The sequence below is a fragment of the Mesocricetus auratus genome, unplaced genomic scaffold (assembly GCF_017639785.1).
Source record: "Mesocricetus auratus isolate SY011 unplaced genomic scaffold, BCM_Maur_2.0 Super-Scaffold_100676, whole genome shotgun sequence".
NCBI lineage: Eukaryota > Metazoa > Chordata > Mammalia > Rodentia > Cricetidae > Mesocricetus > Mesocricetus auratus.
The window spans coordinates 139085338-139106222 of NW_024429266.1; the positions used below are offsets into that span (position 1 = coordinate 139085338).

The window sequence follows — 20885 nt, forward strand, 5'->3', positions numbered from 1 at the left end:
ATATTGTTACAGGCAAAGAATGTCTGGGCTTTTTATATGTATATTCTCAGCACACAAAACAGTACTTGTAAGAATCTAACACTTAGGCATGCTTTGTGCAATTATACAGAATAGTGTCATTGACTAAAGAATATGGCCAGTAGTCATGCTTAGGGCTAGCAAGATGATGTTGAGAGAACAGATTCAGCACCTGACAAATGGAGCAGCAATAAATAAGCAGGAGTCAATGCTGTCATATTTTTTTTGCTGCAATATTGCAGCCTTCAAAAAAGCCAAGGGTCCCAGAAAGAGGAAGAAGTGAGAGAATAATCACAGTTCTCGCCAATTCTCTTACAGCAAGGGCATTAAGTGGACCTGGACCACACCTGGATCCTGAACTAAGTCAAAGGTGACATACAAAGTGCTTTATTTAATAAACTATGCAGCAGTTAAAATCCTAGAAAATATTATCATCTGCATTAAGGTGAATTCAAAGGCATGTGGCATTTCCACAGGGATGTATCTCTCATGATATTTTCACAACCGTACCTCCTCTTATCTGTCAAACACAGAACTCATATTCAGGTTTCTTTTTGAAATTCTGAGGTAGAAACTTCTAGAAAGTGATTTCCCTCTCTGGTAGCAGCCTAGATTGCTGAGATTTGTTTTGTTTCGGTGGTTTTGACTTATTTTCACTTTGTTTTGTTTTGTTTAGTATTCTGGAGATTAAAGCACAAAGTCCTATGCATTTGAAACATTCAAATGCATAACTACTACTTTATCTCCAAACTACTACTTTATCTCCAGCCCTGAGTATATCCCTTTAAAAGAAAACAAAATCTACACTAGGCTTGGAAAGTACATGTCATGCAAGTAGTACAAGGACCTGAGTTCTGTCCCCAGCATCTCTACTGAAAGACGTAAAACCAAGAGTGGTGGTAACATATACAATCCCAGTGGTGGGTAAGCCAAGACAGGCAGAGGGTTTTCTGACCATCCAGGCTATGCGAATTAGTAAGCTCCCAGGCAATAAGAGACCTTTTCTCAAAAATCAAGTAGAATGGTCCCTAAGAAATAACACCTGATGTTGACCTCTTATCTGTAAAAACACATATACATCTATGTATACATATGTGCATCCCTACACATGAACATTCACGCTTACATATATACAACATACACACACAGAGAGAAAGAGAGAGAGACAGAGACTGAGAGAGACAGAGAAAGAGACAGAGAATTCATGTATGGAATTCTAACCAATAAAAATAAATGAATTTTTAAACTATCTTGAACAAAAGGTGGAATTCATAGATATGTAGTACACTCTCACCATTGATACTGTCAACAGGTGGAACCTTAGAATCCACTTGGGGCACCACCAAGAATTAGAGATGTCTATGGTCTCTCAATGGAAGTTCATGGTGAAATTGTAGATTCAGTTTTTATACACATTTCTGTCATATCCCATTAATCTGACACAGCATGAACTTCACACAGAGTAGCAGCTGCAACAACAAGACTCTATGAGCAAGAGGAGGGGTCTGTAATCTGAAAGGCAGCTTCAGGTTTGCATAGTAGTGCCTCTGAAGACCCAGCTCTGTGTCATGTCTAATCTGAAGAATCCGCCACCTGCGATCCCAGCTTCAATGTCTGCACCATAATAAAATTGACACACCATAGTTGAATCTTTAGAATCTGTGGATTCAACTACTGAAAAACATATGAGATTAGTTATCCTTCTACTGAACATGTGCATCTTCTTTATTGTCATTATTCTCCCCCAAATAATATAGCCTAACAATGACTTGCAGTGGATTGAGCATTACAAATGCTGTAAAAAGTATCTGAACATTGAAGAAGGATATGCACAGGGTACATACAAAGCACTGTGTATGCTATTTCATGTAAGAGGCTTGAATATTTCTCAACATCTCACTACCAATCTCACAAAGATTCCTCAGAACACTGTATGCTATTTGAGTATGCTATTTTTTTCAAAAACAAATGATTTACATTCAGCAAATCTAAGTTCAATGAACTCAGTGGAAGGAATACGCACTCCCACCCAGAAAGGGAGGGAATTTCACACCACTGCAAGAGGAACACACTCTAGACACTGGCAGTGCACTATACCTACAAGGCCACTCAAACAAAGGAGCAAGCACACAACATGGACAATAAAGCCCAGTGTCCCTACAAGCATGCAGAGTATGAAAAGTAGAAGCTCAATGCACTAGAGAAAAGGGACACATGAAAATGGACTAGCATCTTAGCAATATACTATTTCCGAGAGAGCCTTCTCAAAAATGCCCATCCCTGAAAAATATGCAGCCAGAGAGAGCTATCTTTTTCCACATGAGTGATTTTATCATTTTTGAAAAGTTAGAGATGGAATGACAGAACCATGTATAGTGGGACATGCCATACCAGCTTCTGAACAGCCCTCATGGATCTGGGACACACAAATGATATCAAGGGGAGTATCACTTGAACCACCCCCATTCCATCAACAGCCTACAAAGAAGAGGTGAGACAGAGTTATCAGGTGATGAGTAGGCAATCGTATATCTTCTGGAGGGTATGAAGGGCTTCTTTCTCCCTTCCTCCATTTTGCTTCCTGTGATCTCACTCATTGGATAACTGTTATTAAACAAGTGTTCACTGGGTAAGAATAGATAGCTATTTGACATCAATCAATCAAATCCCCTAGTAGGGCTTTGGCAAAACTTATGAAATGCTGTGCCATCACCTTCATTTACAAATTGGCTCCATGAAAGAAGACACCACTTTTTTCACCTGCACCTCTGTCACTTTGAACCAAGGTTTTACCATTAAAATGAGGGTCCCAGTCACATACGTCTTGATAAACATCCTAGTGATGTCAGGGAAAATTTTAAAGTGGTCAGTAAGAATGCTGAGGTGTAAATTGAAGGAAAGAAATCCAGGACACTGCTCCCTGGCTTCAGAGGAAGAGAAGATGCAATAATGGAAGGCAAAGGGGAGTTCTACTTTTCTAAACGCTGAGGCATAGAACGAGACTGTGTTGAACCACCAAGTGAACTTGACATTGAAAAGAATGATAAGAACAATGAATTTTAATATCCAAAGCACAGTTTTTGAATCTACTTCAATCTAAGAAAATTCTAGAAATTCTGTCACATAATCAAAGAAACAAAAGGTTCTAAGACAATGATGATTAAATTGATCTTTTCTACAATGTCCAAGTAAACTATGAAATCAGATGGGAGAGTTAAAAGTTGCCAACAAAAAAGGCGTCCATAAAAACTCTCCAGACAAGTATCCATTAAACTCATCTCTCTCATTGTTCAAAAGAATTAGATAATTTTACCTGGTGAATACAACTTATCTATTCTATAAAACATTTGTGTGTATGTGTGCTGTGTTGACATTTGTGTATGAGTTCACAATGATGTGTGTTTATGTGTGAAAGTCAAAGACAAACCTCAGGTATGGTCTTTTCCATCTACCTTATTTGATGCAGGGTCTCTCTTGTGTTATTTTCCACTACTTGCATAGGCTAGTGGGCTGTGAGCTTCTATTCTCACCATCTTGTCACAGGAGCTCTGAGACTACAGAAGTGTCCAACTGAGTACAGCTTTATGTATGCTGTGGATACCAACTGAGTTGTGCCCCCACTACTGCAAAGCCTCTCTAGACTTGGTCTCTCCTTTTTATTTGATTTTCATGTGAAGAAGCATTCCTTATGCAACTTATGTTGCTACCATTTGAGCTCTTTCCCTTTATGTTGGCAGTTATGACTTCTCTCTCTCTCTCTCTCTCTCTCTCTCTCTCTCTCTCCCTCTCTCTCTCTCTCTCTCTCTCTCTCTCTTTCTCTCTCTTTGATTTAGGCTATAAGATATAAGCAAGGAAACAATTATACTCAACATTTTCTATTAATGTTTCTCCATTATTCTTCTATTGCTTTCCTGCCATCCCTTAGTAATCAACCGATGCATTCATTAAATGCCATTGTGTGGAAGGCATTTTGTTCCTCTCCCCAAGTGATACAAGGTAGCACAAGTCAATCACCTATGTCCCAAACTCTCTACAGGGGCAAAAATAAGTACAGTAAATACTTCAAGAGGGATACAGTTCAAGAGTGATACAGGCAGGTATTACTACACCATCTACTCTAACTTTTGAACATCTATATCTAGGCCCTCTTCTCTCCCTCCCTGTTCTGGCATTTCATTTGTGAAGAGTGTGGACACATGTGTATGTATGTGCATTTATATGCATGTACATGCAGGCACACAATGTTAATAGTACCTCCCTTTACATGTTTTTCAGGGTTTCTTATGCTTACAGATAATTTATTTGATTAGCCTGCCTTCCTGGCCTCATGTTCTATCCTCCACATGCCTTCTTTTTGACTACTATCCTTGCCATTTTCTGAAAATTCCATTTTAAATGTAATAGATGCCACCTTTCTTACAAAATCTTGCCATGTCAGAAAAATTCGACATGCTGACAACATCATAAGGGTACAGATGGATCAATCTCTCCTTTATTAAAAGTCCTATTTCTTCAGATTTTAGGACTCTGTTGTTTATCCTCATGTTACACAGCAGCTTTCCCATTCTAATTTATTTATATCCCATCTCAGTTCCAAATGCCAACTTTTTTCCCAAATTGCAGCGTCATTCCTTCCCTCTTCATTTCAAGTACACTTACTCAAAGGAATGTTATATTTCTGAGATGTTCATTCATCGACTTCAGAGACTTGCAAATCTCCTTGTTTTGCCAGTGTCCCCTTCCCCACAGCATCACCATCTGTTAGGGAGAGTTCCTCATTTGTCAATGTCTAAAATGAAACTGATTTCAACTCTAGTCCTGCTATCCTTTAAGACTTCACAATCATGTTGCCTGTGGTCATACAAGAGCAAATGTTCACTCTTATTTCCTTTCAATAATGGAAATGTATTGACTCCTTTCTACAATGTTTGCAACACTCAATTTTTGTTTCTGTTCCTTTGACTACCACCACAGTCACAGATCACGAAATCACAGTGCTTTTGTTTAGCTTCGTTTGCTGTGGTAACTATGCACAAACCATATGTCTGCACCAGGTGTTTTCTGATTCAGTCAGCTTTTTCTAAACTTGGAGTATTGGCCAAAGTTCTATTGCTATGAAGATACACCATGACCATGGCAAATATTATAAATGAAAACTTTTAATTATGACTGGCTTACAGTTCAGAGGTTTAGTCAGTTATCATCATGAAGGGAAGCATGGCAGCTCACAGGCAGACATGATGTTGCAGAGTTAGCTGAGAGTTTCACATTTCTTGGCAGGCAGTAGGAAGAGTTCCACTGGGACTGACTTGAGTTTATGAGACCTCAAAGCTTACTCCCTCCCAGTGACACAGTTCCCGCCACAAGGCCACATATATGAGACTAAAGGGGTTACACTGGGCATGTGAATCGTTGAACACACCCCTATGGAAGTAACAACCAGCTACATATTAGCTTCTGTCTTCTTCCCTCTCTTCCTTCAATTATGTTGTGTATAATGATCTTAGTCGCCAAAGTCCCTCAGTTGTGACACTCCCCACCATCTCAGTATAGTTGAAATTGTACCTGAGTACAAAACAGCTCATCAAATGAGATCTTCTCTGTCCAGCCTCACTTTTCCACAGCTTTTGAAAATGTCTTGAAATCCTCACTCCACTATTCTTCACAATTTTTCAAGAAACACTTGCCTTTACCACCTTATTTTTCTCATCAATTTCATCAGTGTACCATTCTTTTCTCTGAAGCTTCTTTAATATTCATATTTAACTATCTCAAAGACAGGATTGGCAAATACTTTATTACATATTTTCTAAGAGCTTGTAGTACATCATGGCTGGAAAATGGTCCATCAGAAGACATTACCCATCCATTAAATTTATTGTAAAGTATCAGGTTGATTTTTCCCATATAAGTTTTATGTACCTGTATCTAAATAAACTACAAGTTGGAAGCTTTGCAAAATACCATTGAGATTTAAACTTTGCTTGAGAAAATATGAGTACTTACTGAAATATTTAATGAAAGACAAAACAGGCACAGCTGAGAAGCACACACACTTAGCATCGATTGCCTGCATCTCCAGCTAACAGGATCTATCGACCATCTATGTGCACATAATGCAGATTCGGAAACTTAGTCCATTTTGCTCAGAAATAATTTGTACAGAAACATCATGTTGGAAACTTAAAACATTGATGATCATACTCCAGGAATCTTATTCCTCTGACAGGAAATAGATGTTAGGCTTTTAAAAGCCTCTCAGGGCCTGGACCCTGCCCTGAGTGAAATGACAGACTCTAGATATCCCCTATGCGGAAGGAAGTGGAGATAGGGTGGGAGGCTGGGGGAGATGGTGGGGTTGTGGGAGGAGGGGAGGGAGAGGGAACTGGGATTGACATGTGAAGCAAGCTATTTAAAATTAAAATAATAAAATAAAATAAAGCCTCTCAGATGATTCTGATACTAACCGAAGCTGGACATGTGTTTTCAGTTCAAAAGGTCTTGGTGGTAAACACGCTATGTTTTAAGCATTCTGGGCACTTCAGTGTAGAGGTATTTTTATAACAGTGTCTGTGTTCTCTGCTTTTGAAAAGTTTTGCTATGTGTGCTTCATATGTATGCATCTATTCTTTTGTGACATGCAGGGTATACACACAACTCCCACCATCTCTGAGTCATACAGACATAATCAGTCCTCAGAAAGACCAATGGATGCTACCAGCCTGCCTGAGAAGACTCAGGCTTGTTAGTTATTAGACTGGAGATGAGGTCTACCAGCTGTTAATAGTTACTGGGAGAAAAGGTCATTTTATTTAGTAGTGTGGCCATTGGTAAGTTGCCTATGCTTCTGCAAATAACCCTTCACTCATTATCCTGTAAGGATCTACAACTGAATTCATTAGCTCACCAAAAATAAAATCAAATAGGAGAGCAATTCCCAAAGATACAGGTGAAGTCAACAAATCATAACTTATAAATCTACTGTAGCGTTTAAGTTTTTACTCCTTCCTTCTTTCCTCCCTTCCTTCCTTCCTTCTTTCCTTTTTCCTTCCTCCTTCCCTCCCTTCCTCCTGACCTCCCTACCTCCACCCTTTATATCGTGTGTGTTTGTGTGTGTGTGTGTGTGTTTGTCTCTCTCTCTCTGTGTTTGTATCTCTGTGTGTGTGCACATCTGCAAGCATGCACCAGGGTATTAAAGTGTGCTTGTGGAGCTCCTGCTACCATGTGGGTCCCAGACCTGGTGGCAAGACCTATTATATGCTGAATCATTTCATCCAAAAGACACTTAAGTTTTTTTGTTGTTGTTGTTGTTGTTTGTTTTGTTTTTTCGAGACAGGGTTTCTCTGTATTGTTTTGGAGGCTCTCCTGGAACTTGCTCTGTAGACCAGGCTGGCCTCAAACTCACAGAGATCCGCCTGCCTCTGACTCCCGAGTGCGGGGATTAAAGGAGTGTGCCGGCGACGCCCGGCGACATCTATGTTTTAAAATTCATTTGACTTCTTTGAGTAAAAACAACCACCTAAGGTAAGCAAGGTTGATGCAGAAGTCCTGTGTATATGTCAATAAAGCACTGTTGGCCAATAGGGAAGCAAGATAGGTGGGACTAGGAGTCCAGGAAGACTCTGGGTAGGAGAAACACAGAGCATCACAATGTAGCCCGCCAGAGAAATAAGATGTCCGGAACTTTTCTCCAGTAAGAGAAATACTTAGATTAACAATATGGGATAAATACTTAAGTCAGATCTAGCCAGTAAGAAACAAGCAAGGCCAAAAGCTTCATAATTAATACAGAGTCTTGTGTGTTATTTGGGGACTACAATGTGGCAGAGCCCAGGTGACTGGTGGGGAAAAACCAAAGCAGCAGACAAGGAAAAGTCTTCTCTCTATGCACGGTCATTATATACATCTGAAAACTGGAAACCCTGACTCTAAACATACTTGAGTAATTTAGTCTATATCATTTAGTTATTTGCAAAGAAATATTAAAATCTGAAATCTTAACCAAGCCTCTACATATCTACTGACTTCCCAGGAAAGCCTCTGTATATTTTTGTGTAAGAATGATCCCTGTAGGCTCATATATTTGAATGCACCAGCTGGTGGACCTGTTTAAGACCAATCAGAAAGTCAGATGTTGTTGGAGGTGCTATGTCACTGGGGGTGGACTTTGAAGTTTCAAAAGCTAATGTCACTCCCAGTGTCTCTCTCAGCTTTGGGCTTGTAAGTCAAGATGTGAGCTTTGAGCTACTCATCTAGCACCATGCCTGCCTACCTACTGCCATGCTTGCCACCCATGATGCCATGGACTACCCCTCTAGAATCATGGGCCCCAAATAAAACACTTTCTTCTATAGGACCTTCGTCATGTGTTTTGTCACAGCACTTGAAAGGTAACCAAACAGCCTCTGTCCTTGCCATCACTCACTGTGCATTAAAGCATCAAGCTTCTGTCTAGATAAGACAGTGTAGTAATAATCACTGTCCTTAGGCTGCTGAAGTTCAAACCTAACCTTGGAAGCTGATATACTTAACTCAAGCATTTTATTTAAAATTAAACAATCAATCTTGTATCCTGTCATTTTGCTGAAGGTGTTTATCAGCTGTAGGAGTTCCCATGTAGATTTTTTGGGTCACTTATGTAACTATCTTATCACCTGCAAATAGTGAAAGTTTGACTTTTCCTTTTCAATTTGTATCCCCTTTATCTCCTTTTGTTGTCTTATTGTTATAGCTACAACTTCAAGTACAATATTGAAGGGATATGGAGAGAATGAACAGCCTTGTCTTGTTCCTGATTTTAGAGGAATTTCATTGAGTTTCTCTCCATTTGGTTTGATGTTAGCCGTTGGATTACTGTATATTAGTTTTATGTTCATGTATGTTCCTGTTAACCCTCATCTCTCCAGGATCTTTATCATGAAAGGATTTTGGATTTTTTCAAAGGCTTTTTCAACATCCAGTGAGATGATGATGTGGTTTTTACTTTGCAGTTTGTTTGATGACTTACATTGATAGGTTTTCATATGTTGAACCATCCCTGTATCCCTGGGATGAAACTTACTTGATCATGCTGGATGATTTTTCTGATGTATTCTTGGATTCGATTTGCTAGTATTTTATTGAGTATTTTTTCATCAATACTCATGAGGGAAATTGGTCTGTAGTTCTCTTTCTTAGTTGTGTTTTTGTGAGGCTTTGGTACCAAGGTAATTATAGCCTCGTAAAAAGAGTTTGGCGATGAAACTCCTGCTTCTATTGTGTAGAACACTTTTGGGAGCACTGGAATTAGCTCTTCTTTGAATTTCTGGTAGAATTCTGCACTGAATCCATCTGGGACTGGGCTTTTTTGGTTGGGAGACTTTTGATGACTGCTTCACTTTCATTAGGGATTATAGGTCTGTTTAAATTGCTTATCTGTTCTTGATTTAATTTTGGTAAGTGATTTCTATCCACAGAAATGTCTATTTCCTTTAAATTTTTGAATTTTGTGGAGTGGGACTGCCAACTTGTACATCCACTTTGGAAATCAGTATGACAGTTCCTCAGGAAAATGGGAATCAGTCTACCATAAGATCCAGCAATTCCACTCTTAGGCATATACCCAAGAGATGTGTATTCATACAACAAGGACATCTATTCCACTATGTTCATAGCAGCACTATTAGTAATAGCCAGAACCTGTAAGCAACCTAGATGCCCCTCAACTGAAGAATGGATAGAGAAACCGTGGTACATTTATTCAATGGCTTTTAGCGGGGGAAAAATGGAATCTTGAAATACACAGGCAAAAAGATGCAAATAGAAGAAACCATCCTAGGCAAGGTTAACCAGTAACAAAAAGACAAACATGGTATGTACTCACTCATATGGATTTTAGACATAGAGCAAATAATTACCAGCCTACAATCGACACTGCCAGAGAAGTTAGGAAAGAAGAGGGACCCTAACAAAGATATACATGGTACCCTGGAGAAGGGAAAAGGGACAAGATCTTCTGAGTAAATTGGGAGCATGGGGGAGGGGAGTGGGAGCTAGGAGAAAGAGAAGGGGAGAAGGGGAGGGGAGAGGAGTACATGAGGGAGCAGGAAGGTTGAGTCTGGAGAAGAATAGAGGAGAGCAAGAAAAGAGATACCATAATAGAGGGAGCCTTTATAGGTTTAAAGATAAATGTGACCCTAGGGAAAAGTCCAGAGATCTATAAGCATGACCCCAAATAACATTCTAAGCAACAGTGAAAACAGTGAAGAGGCTGCCTTAAATGCCTTTTCCCAATAAGGAGAATGATGACCACCTTATATGCCATCCTAAAGCCGTCGACCAGTAGCTCATGGAAGCAGAAGCAGACATTCATAACTAAACACTGAACTGAACTCCTGGAATCCAGTTGCAGAGAGGGAGCAGTGATGAGCAAAGAGGTCAAGACCAGGCTAGCAAAACCCACAGAAACAGCTGACCTGAACAAGGGGGAGCTCATGGACTCCAGACTAATAGGTGGGAAACCAGCATAGGACTGATCCAGACACCTTTAACATGTATGTCAGTTAGGAGGCCTTGACAATCTATGGGACCTCTGGTAGTAGAACAGTATTTATCTCTAGCATACAAATGGACTTTGGGAGCCCATTCCACATAGAGGGATACTCTCTCAGCCTAGATACATATGAGAGGTCCTAGGCACTGTTCCAAAGGAGATGGCAGACTTTGAAGATCCCCTATGGAAGGCTTCACCCTTCCTGGGGAGTAGAAAGGGGATGGAACAGGGGACTAGTGGGAGGCATGGGAGGAGGGGAGGGAGAGGGACCTGGAATTGACATGTAAAACAAGCTTGTTTCTAATTTAAATAAAAAATGGATAAAAAATAAAACAGTTGTCAGACACGCAAACTTGGAAATGTTATCTTCATCCAAGTATAAGTCAGCAGAGTTCTAGGTTTTGAATACAGGAATATAAATTTTGAAAATGTATTTTTGATACATGTTCCTCGTGTATACATTATCATAGCCTTTTTCAAAGAATAATCTACAGATTGCAATTTGAAAGTACACTTTTTCTGCAGAATACTCTATGGCTAAATGATAGTTAGCATGCATTATGGATACTACTGAACATCAGGCACGCATCCTATATTTGAGAGGCTAATAAGCTTTCAGGAGATAATAAACAAATTGAGACAACACTAAATTTAACTTTGTTAGGAGGCAGTAAACACATTTAAATGCATAATTTTGCATATGAACATAGATTAAATAATTAAAACCACAAACACCCAGAAGCTGTAAATGAACAAAATTAAATGACTCAATACCTGAAATCTGAAAATGGGCATGTAAGACTCTTAGCTTCTTTCATTTTTTTAGCTTCTCTTTATTTTGGAGAAAAACTAACAATGTTTTGAAAATTTATTTGAGAACACACAAACAAGGCTGAGGACTGAAGGTCAGAGGTAAATCACTTGTCTAGTTTGGGAAAAAACCTTAGGACCAATCTCAACAACAGAGAAAATAAAATAGTGCCGATACATGGACACTGAAGAAAACACTTTAAATGACAGACTATGGACACCCCCATGGAGGGCCTCACCCTCCCTGGGGGAATGAGGGGACAACAGGGGGGGTGGGGTTGGGGGGAGGGCACGGGAGGAGGGGAGGGAAAGGGAGAGGGACCTGGAACTGACTTGTGAAGCAACCTTGTCTCTTATCTAAATTTAAACTGGAAAATAAAATTTAAAAAAAAAAAACATTACCTCCAAATGTAAATGGTCACATAATTTTTATCTTCTATGTTAATAAAGATACATATGTTTCTATGATGGAAGGTATGGTACTGTATTTTAAATGTCAGATAACTAAGTATTTCCACCCTCATCCACACCTTTTTCTCATGGGTTCTTTTCTTTTTATCACTCTGAAAATCAGCTCCGGCTCTATATTATGCATAAAAGATGGAATAACGAGACAATATGAAAACTGGCAGAAGCCAGATGGGCAATAGAAATCACACAGTGAAGAAAGATCTGAGCTGTCATTGGGGAAAGGAAGAAAGAAGACAAGAAATCTGCAGGCACAGTAGTGGACTCCATTGCCTGGAAAGAGTCATACTCTGACAGCTGGGAAGCATCTAGAGTGTAAGCGAGTATCCAAAAGCAAAGACACTAAAGGGGAGTTTTTAGCAAGCTTTTCAGTAATTTGACTGTTACTTTGCATGTTACCGTAAGGTGCATTTGAATGTGACACTGTTCAGAAAAAGGAACATAGGGCTGAGGGTTTCATACAGGTTACCCATAAGCATCAATTCTGTAACAGAGTAATCAACTATTCTCAGAAGAGCAACCACTGTAAGCAGTCCTAAATTAGAATTTTTTATTCTCATATAAAAAGGAAATATAGCCAATTTGTTATTCTATTGGAGTTACAACAGACCATTTCATATGAACCTCATGACAACCAAACATCAAGATCCAAATACTGAAACTAACTGAGAAGAAAAACAAATAAGAAAAACCTAAGTTGTTGCTGTGGAAACTGAACAGGAAAATTTATTAGTGAACAAAACAGATGCTTAAGGAGGTAGAGAGACCAAAACTCTTCACTGCAAATATGTTCAGTACCTCAAGAACACTGAGTGCTTCACAGGTGCAAACAGTTGTCAAACTAAGCTCACCTTGCATTTTTACTTGTGCACATTAGTATACACAAGAAAGCAACAGCAAGAAGTAATTATCTAGGGCACAGATGCATGAACGCAAGCAGGTGTCTAACTATACTTCAGAAAAACACCAACTTCCAAGTGTGCTTCTAGACATGGAGGCATTCATACTTTCAGGACACATATACACTCATTCTCTGTTCACATAAGGTGTACTATGGAACATTAAATATGTCCAGTAGAAGCAACAATCTGAGTCAGTGTCATAAAAATGATGTTAACTTTTAGGAGGAAGGCAACAGAATTGTGGCAAGAAGTAAGGTCAGAAGCTTGGAAACCAGCTTAGCGGTTGAAGCTCTTACCACAAAATTGTGAGGACTGGAGTGACAATATCCAGAAACCCATGCAAATTTTGGGTGAGTGTGATAGCCTGCCTGTAATTGCAGCCTTAGAATTTGGAGACAAGGGTTCCACAGAGTAAGCTGGTAAGAAAGACTGGTTATATCGGCACATTTCAAGTTTCCTTGAGTGATCCTGTCTCATTGAGAGAATTGGAAATCAATAGAGGATGATTCCCCACATTAAATTTGTGCCCCACAAGCATAGATAACAACTGCATGTGTGCCCACACACCAGCAAAGAATATGTATGAACATCTGTACACCATATACCCAAGAAATGGAAAAAATCTGTGTGTTTGCATGAAAGGAAGGGTTTTAATTTAAGATACTAAATATCCATCTATGAACTGCAAAAGACAGTAAGATTACACAAAGAGTATAAATGGACCATTCATTCAATAAGTATTTAATGAAACCTTCCTTTAGACATTACACCCCAGTGTTCAACAAATAGTATGGCATATGCTTTCATTAATTGACAATATGGCTAAGATAGAATGTCATTTCTATTTTTGTATACTTCAGGATGCCTTGCCTAGGGAATGGTGCTGCCTCCAGAAGGCTTGATCTGTCCACACCCTATAATGTAGTTAAAGCAATACCCCACATATTATCAAATTATGCAATCTCTTGAGTCTCTTTGTCTGAGTGATTTTAAGTTGTTTCAAATTGATAATTAAACCTAACCATCATATATGTGCTTACTTATTTAAGTATAATACAATAGTAATTTTGTTCACAAGAGCAAAACGTTGAAGTCCACTCAAAAGTCTGTGAGCATATATATGATGGAATATTACTTAGTTATGAAAAGTTAAAATAATGGTATATGCCACAGCGTGTACGGTTTTTGAAGACATTGTGCTTAATGAAATAAGCCAGTCAGAAAAACACACACCACAGGATCACACTTCTATGAAATATGAAGAGTTGTCAAATAGATTAAGAGAGCGTCACAAAGACTTTGAGAAGAGCATATGGATAGTTGAATGAATGGATGCAGTTTTACTTTTCTAAGATGAAAAAAGTCTAGCAATAAGTTTCTCAAAGATGTGCATAGGCTTACCAACAGTAAACTGTAAATGAACCTTAAAAACAGTTCAGATGTTATTTTTATGTTACTTGAAATTTATTGCTAATGAAAAATGTTCAAAATGCCAAATAATGTATGAGAAAAGCTTCAGACTGCAAAGACAATTAGAGAATCACATTGAACATTTTTTGTATCCTGCTTTCCTATGCTCCTTAAAATACTGCGTTTTGGGCTATTCTACAATAGTGTATTTTCCACATTCATACAAAGGTATGAGTTTGATAGGAGAATTTGTTCTAAACCACTAAGGGCAAACAATAGGAAGATGTCTAAGTAACAGCAAAAGCATGGTGTTTGAAGCCATGACCACACTTCAACATCAATATATGTATGCACCTAATCCCAGAAAATATTGCAAACACCATGTGCAGAGAGCAAACAAGGTAAATAATTCCTTTGACTCCAAAGAACAATATCCCATTCATACAGCAACCCTTAGCATCAGCACTATGTTATTCCCCCTACCTTGCTTCCTCACATCTTCCACAGCAGCCACCAACTCTTCTTTGAGGTCTTGACTCTCTTTAGCAATCTGTTCACCCTTTTCCAGGAAGTTCTGAGTAGCTTGTTCTACGGATGCTGCCAGCACATGGGCTTTCTTTGACCTTCCTTTCTTTTTACCTGATGGGCCTTTGTTGCTCGTGTTGACAAGTGTTGTTACCTGAAACACAAAAGAAAACCTATGAAATCACTCTGTAAGACTTTCTAGAGATGTGCTGTTGGCTCATAGTTTCTAACTATCCCTTAATACCAGGAAAAAGTGTTGAATCATTTAGAGCTACTGTTACAGGAAGTTGTGAGCTGTCCAATCTGAGTGCTGGGAGCTGAATATAGAGAACCTCTACAAGAGCAAGAGCCCTTGACTGCTAAGCCATAGCTCCAGCCCTAACTCCTTTTTAAATGCTCTAACTTAAACATATATCTCAGTTGTCATTTATCTCTTACCACTATATACAGAGAACTGCTTAATTTATTAATAATAGAGACACCAGAACCTTTTTCTGTGCCAGAGAGAAATCTGAAGGGGAGGAATAAATAGGTTCAGATGTTTACAATATGTAAATCGCTGTTGCTATTTCTTCTTTTTTTATTTTTTTATTTTTTTTACTACTGAACAAGGAACTTCCTAAAAGAGAGAGTTTTGTAATCTGTTTTTATTTACACATTTCATGCTAAGACCATTAAAGTTTTTCTTTCAAGTTTTAGTGAAGCCAGTCCAAAAAAATTTCTACCAAATGATACAGTCATGATAGCTACTCCACATAATGGATCAGTCAAATCCAGTAGTCAGTGTCATGATTAATGTCAGCCATAGGCAACACTAAAGGAAACAAAGCTGTAAATCAATCTCTGCTATCATGGTCAGCATAGGTAGGATCGGTTCTTCAGATGTGGTCAATGCAGTACCAGAAGCCACTATCTTCAGCTCCCTTTTGATTAATTAGACACAGAAAGTTATATAAACACAAGGACATTTCAGTGTGAACATTAGATGAAAAGTAGCACACACGAAACTAATATCTTTAAAATCAGAATGTCAGCTAGTGGCAATTTTACTATAAAATGTGCATATAGTGAGGGACACTTTCCAGTCTTTTCAGTCCCAGCCATATGGAACAATCTCCAAAAGAAAGGCAGACTTGTCACAGGGGCTGCTTTTCTGATGTGCTGAAGTGTTTTCTGTAATGAGGACATAATGCATATAAAACATAATGCATACAAAACTCAAACAAGATCAATGTTCAAGATGAGAGATCAAGGCTCTGGGAGCAGCATGCACCCTAAGCAGGCAACAATGACCACTGGAGAATTCTTAGGTTCTTCTGTGCCCATTTCACCAGAGGAGATATCTTCTATATTCATTTAGAAAAAGAATAGAATGGGAAAAGAAATATTAATTTTCGATATATTGACAGTTTTTAAAAACTGGGAGTTAATCATGAAGCTACCAAAATAGCTGAATATCTACATCACAGCTTCATCTCTTACAAAGGTAAACAAGTGTCAACTATCTACTATTTCAGTGCATTACTGCATTAGGTATAATTTAGAAGATACTCATAATAACAAGGCTATCTTAGTTTCCTTTATGTTTCTGTCATAAAATACTCTCACAAAAACACCTTAATGAAGAAGAAGAAATCCAGGTCCATCATCTTGCAGAAGTCAAATTAGCTTGAAATTGAAGCAGCTAGTTTTATTGCATCCATAATTCTCAGCAGAGAGCAATGAATTAATACATGTGCTCTAGGTCTCAGCACACTTTTTCCACTTGTATTCCACTCAGGATTTCCTGCCAAGGGTGTGGTGCTACCCACAATGAATGGGGTTCCCTGTGAATCTAGATTCACAGTCCTGCAGAAAGGCCCACAATTAAACCTAGTTTAGACAATCCATAATAGAGATTTTATTTCCTCATGATTCTTGATTGCATTAACCATCATAAAGGGAGAACAAACATTAGTTTGTATGTACAAACATAAACATGGCACATGATCTGGTAGCTCCTAAGGAAAAAGTGATTTTAAGCAAAAAATTTAACTTTCTTTTTTTAGTAAAAGCTCATATTTACTCACTAGTTAAAGGATAGAGAAATTACTTAAAAATGATGTATATGCTTAAAGGCATATATGTCTTCATCTATTAATAACAAAGAAACAATTGCCCACATTTGTTGTTGTTAAATGTTGTTTTATTGGACGACATCAGGAAATTAGGTAAACAACATAAATAAGTGATATAAAGTATTAGAACATTAGACATTCAACCATCTAATTTTACTTGAAGGTAAGTCCATGCTGCTGAAGGCACTTCACACACACTTCAAATATAGGAATTGGAAGAATCAAGCTGGATTTGACTAGGAAGCCTCTTCACTGAGTTCCAATACAATAAAAGTAATTAGCCATCATACCCAGCTGTAATGTATATGAACCACAACAATGACCAGAATGTCAAGATACCCCCCAAAGTACAGTAGTGACACTTCTGTTTTCTGCTCAATAGGAGGGAACCATACGGCAAAAACACAAATCATGTTGACTTGCCAGCCCCAACTGATACATCTGCAACACAATTCTATACCCAAGACTCAGTGAAAAACCACAGAAGAGCAGGTAGAAAGATTGCAAGAGTCAGAAGACCAGTCAGAAGTTGTGAGATCTGTGAACAATATAGAAGCTACACCCACAGACCTAACACTATGGTAACATAAAGACCACCAAAAAATTGGCAATCCCAGTTGACATTCTAATGTGGACTAGATAAATATCATAAGGCTAAACACTAGATGAAGAACTACAGGCAAACAATGACTGCTGAGAGAGACTCAGCTTTCTTCAAGTCTAGGCTCCTAATTGGTTATGTAATACCAAGTTATCTGCACTGAAAAAACATATACATAAGAGCAACACTAAATCAACTCAGCATGTTATAAAGTCTGTGTGTGTGTGTGTGTGTGTGTGTGTGTGTGTGTGTAAAAGTAGTGATTGAAGAAAAATGAGAAAATGAGAAGGATCAGGGAGACAAGACATGCTGGGAATGATTGTAATGTAGTACTCACACATAATTTTATTTTTAAAAAGATTCTCAAGAAAATGTGAAAAATTAAATATAACTTGAATGTCTATATATCCAGAGATCTACAAGGATGACCCCAACTAAGAATCTAAGCAATAGTGGAGAGGCTAACTTGAAAGTCCTTCCCCTATAATGATATTGAAGACTACCTTATATGCCATCCTAAAGCCTTCATCCAGTAGCTGATAGAAGCAGAAGCATAAACTATGAGCTGGAACCAAGACCTCCCCATCTAAGTTGTTTCTGTCAAGTGTTTTGTCATACCATGACAAGGGTGCATTCAAGGGTCTCACATTAAACAGTCAACAGAGTATATGAAAAACAAAAACATTTCGAAGATCTCATCACTTCACCTTAATGTACAGAGAAGAAAAGGAAGTTATTCCTCACTGATAAAAACAAGCAAGCAAGCAAACACACAAACCAAAGAAATTCCAATGATCAGGAACTAAGGAAGTGTTAAAGAAGAAAAGCACTGCTTAGCCCCAAAGATATACTCAGCACTTATCATATAGGGGACTTTGAGATTCACCATCTCTAGCAGTCAGTATCCCTATGGGAACATGTTATGCAACCAGGGGTCAAAGAAGCAGGAATATATTCTGAGAAGAAAATGGTAATGTGAAACTGATGTGGTCCCTATCCACAGGGCTGGATACCCAGACAGCCATGGTCTTGGGTCCAGTAACATCTGCCAATGGGACACCCTGGGGAGATTCCGCGGTAAAGACTATGCATATCCTACTCCAACAGGGATTCTTAAACCGACACCCTAAATTTTTACCCTGGCCACACTGTCTATTCCTTTTAACCAAATGTGCATGTTGTGAAACTAAAAATAGAAAAAAAAACCATATCCACAAGAGACATAAAGAATCAAAGCAATGAAAGAGATTTCTTAATACAGAGAACCATATGGGGTTAGGGAGAAACCTGATACTAAAGTAATTCCCAAGAATCCACAAGGATGGCCCCAGCTAAGAACTCTAGAAGCAGTGGAGAGGATGACCGAACTGGTCTTCCTCTGTAATCAGACTGATGAATAACCCAACTACTATCATAGAGCCTTCATCCAGCAATTGATGGAACCAGACTAGAGATTCACAACCAAGAACCAGGCCTATTCCTGGGAATCCAGTTGAAGAGACGGGGGAAAGAATATATGAGCAAGGAGGTCAAAATCATGATGGAAAAATCTAGAGAGACAGTTGAATCAAGCTTCTGAAAACTCATGAACTCTAGACCGACAGTGGTAGTGACTCCAGGGGATCAAACTCGGTCCTCTATATATGGGAGAGAGGTGTGAAGCTTGGACTATCAGAGGGGCCCCTGGCAATAGGACCCTGATACATGACCTTGCTTGTTAAGAGTCCACTCCCTATGGTGGGATGCCATGCTTAACCTTGATCCATGGGAGAGGGCCTGGGCCCAGTTTCAACCTATTGCATCTGACTTTGTTGACTCCTCATGAGAGCCCTTATCTGTGAGAAGGAGTGGACTGGGGCTGGATGGGGGTGCGGGAGGAGGGGTGGGAAGGAGAAATGTGGTTGAATTGGAAAACGAAATTTAAAAGCATAAATTATAAAAAAGCAAAAAAGATAAAGAATAACATGTATTTGTGGGTATCTTAAAAAAAAGAGTCAAAATCTGGCTGTTGGCACACAAGAAATGCCATTCACTCAGGAAGTATAAGATGAGTCTTGGAAGTATTTTAACCTATGAAAAATCACAAGGAAAATCTGGCTTTACTGTCTTCTCATATTAGTAATTTCATTATGATATATGGAAAATTTCTTGTTTTATTTGTTGGTATTAATGGTGCACAAAAATGGTTTGTACTGTGATGTTCTCATACAAGCGTATTTTGAAGTGTGTCCTTATTGATTTGGTGTGTGCCTCTCAATGGGAGCATGCCACCATCAATTGGGTGTGGGGATCTCAGTGGGGACACTGAGCAGTTACTGATGAGACAGTCTTATTGTTACAAATGGGGGTTTTTATGACGTTACTGCTAAAATATTGGCACTTACCACTAACCTGAAACAGGCCCACTCTTATCTTGTGGCTACTAAATTTGTAATAATTATGATTTTTAATTAATTAATTAAATTTAGAAACAATCTTATTTGACATATCAATCCCAGTTCCCTCTCCCTCCCATCCTCTCATACCTCCAAATCCTCCATCCCACCAACCACCCACTCCCCAAGGAAGGTGATGCCATCTATATGGGATTATCAAAGTCTGTCACATCATTTGGAAGAGGGTGGAGTCAAGATGTTAGTCTGTTCCTCCCATGCTACTGACACCCACAGCAAAACCGACTAGAGGTGGTAAACTGCACCATGATAGTAAGTCTGTTCGTATCCAGACACGTGGAAACAAGACTCTTTTCATGCAAGTACCACTACAAACTGAAGAAACCTCAGTGAACCCTGATGTCACCATAGCAGCACCTCCAGGCAACATCCTTCTCTGAGATCTATTTGAATCTGTAGGACTCGGTGCCACACATATTCAGTGCTGATCGCAGTGTCCTTCTGTGGCCCAAAGCAGCAATGCCTTTTTCTCTGCAAAGCAGCAAATGTTTTGAGCGAGAAATGTAAAGTGAGTAGGAAGGCATTTGTCTTTTTAAAACTCTAGTCATCAGCACCCATGACAGGAAACCCATGCTGTCTAGAAAGTCCCTAAAATAATTAGGGAAAGTATCCATGATTCACTGTTTTGCAATTACCAACTTTAAAGCAAAGCAAAAGCAGAATGTTCAAAGGAAGACTAGAAAGTAAGCTGAAACCAGGCTAAGTACAAAATATTTTCCAATCAGCTCTAATTAAAGGGCTGAGTTAAGCCAAGTCTGCCTTCTCCTAAACATCACCACCGGCCTGCCGAGATAGCACCATCTGTGGAGTGATTAGAGGCCATGCTGAAGGACCTGAGTTTTATCCCCAGTTTCCATGCAATAGTGAGGAACAGAGGCATGCAAAATGTAATACCAGCATTGGAGAGGAAACGTGAGGGGGGCTGTTTCCCAGCCAGTCTAACTTAATGTGGGGTTTGTCAGCCTCACCTGGAGATTACATTGTTGATTTACAGACATGACACAGTGCAATGTGTTGGTTCCTCCACTTGGGCTATTACTAGCACCCTCC

General features: G+C 39.0%; 1 protein-coding gene across 4 annotated transcripts in view; it reads right to left on the reverse strand.

The window, feature by feature from the left end:
• The window catches only part of Ctnna2 (catenin alpha 2), a 1132589-nt gene that overhangs the window by 866694 nt on the left and 245010 nt on the right, over positions 1–20885 (reverse strand). For all 4 annotated transcript variants that reach the window (XM_005078277.4, XM_005078278.4, XM_040738184.1 and 1 more), the window contains exon 3: positions 14623–14818. In XM_005078277.4, coding sequence (XP_005078334.1) covers positions 14623–14818 — 196 coding nt within the window. The remainder of the gene's footprint in view (positions 1–14622; positions 14819–20885) is intronic.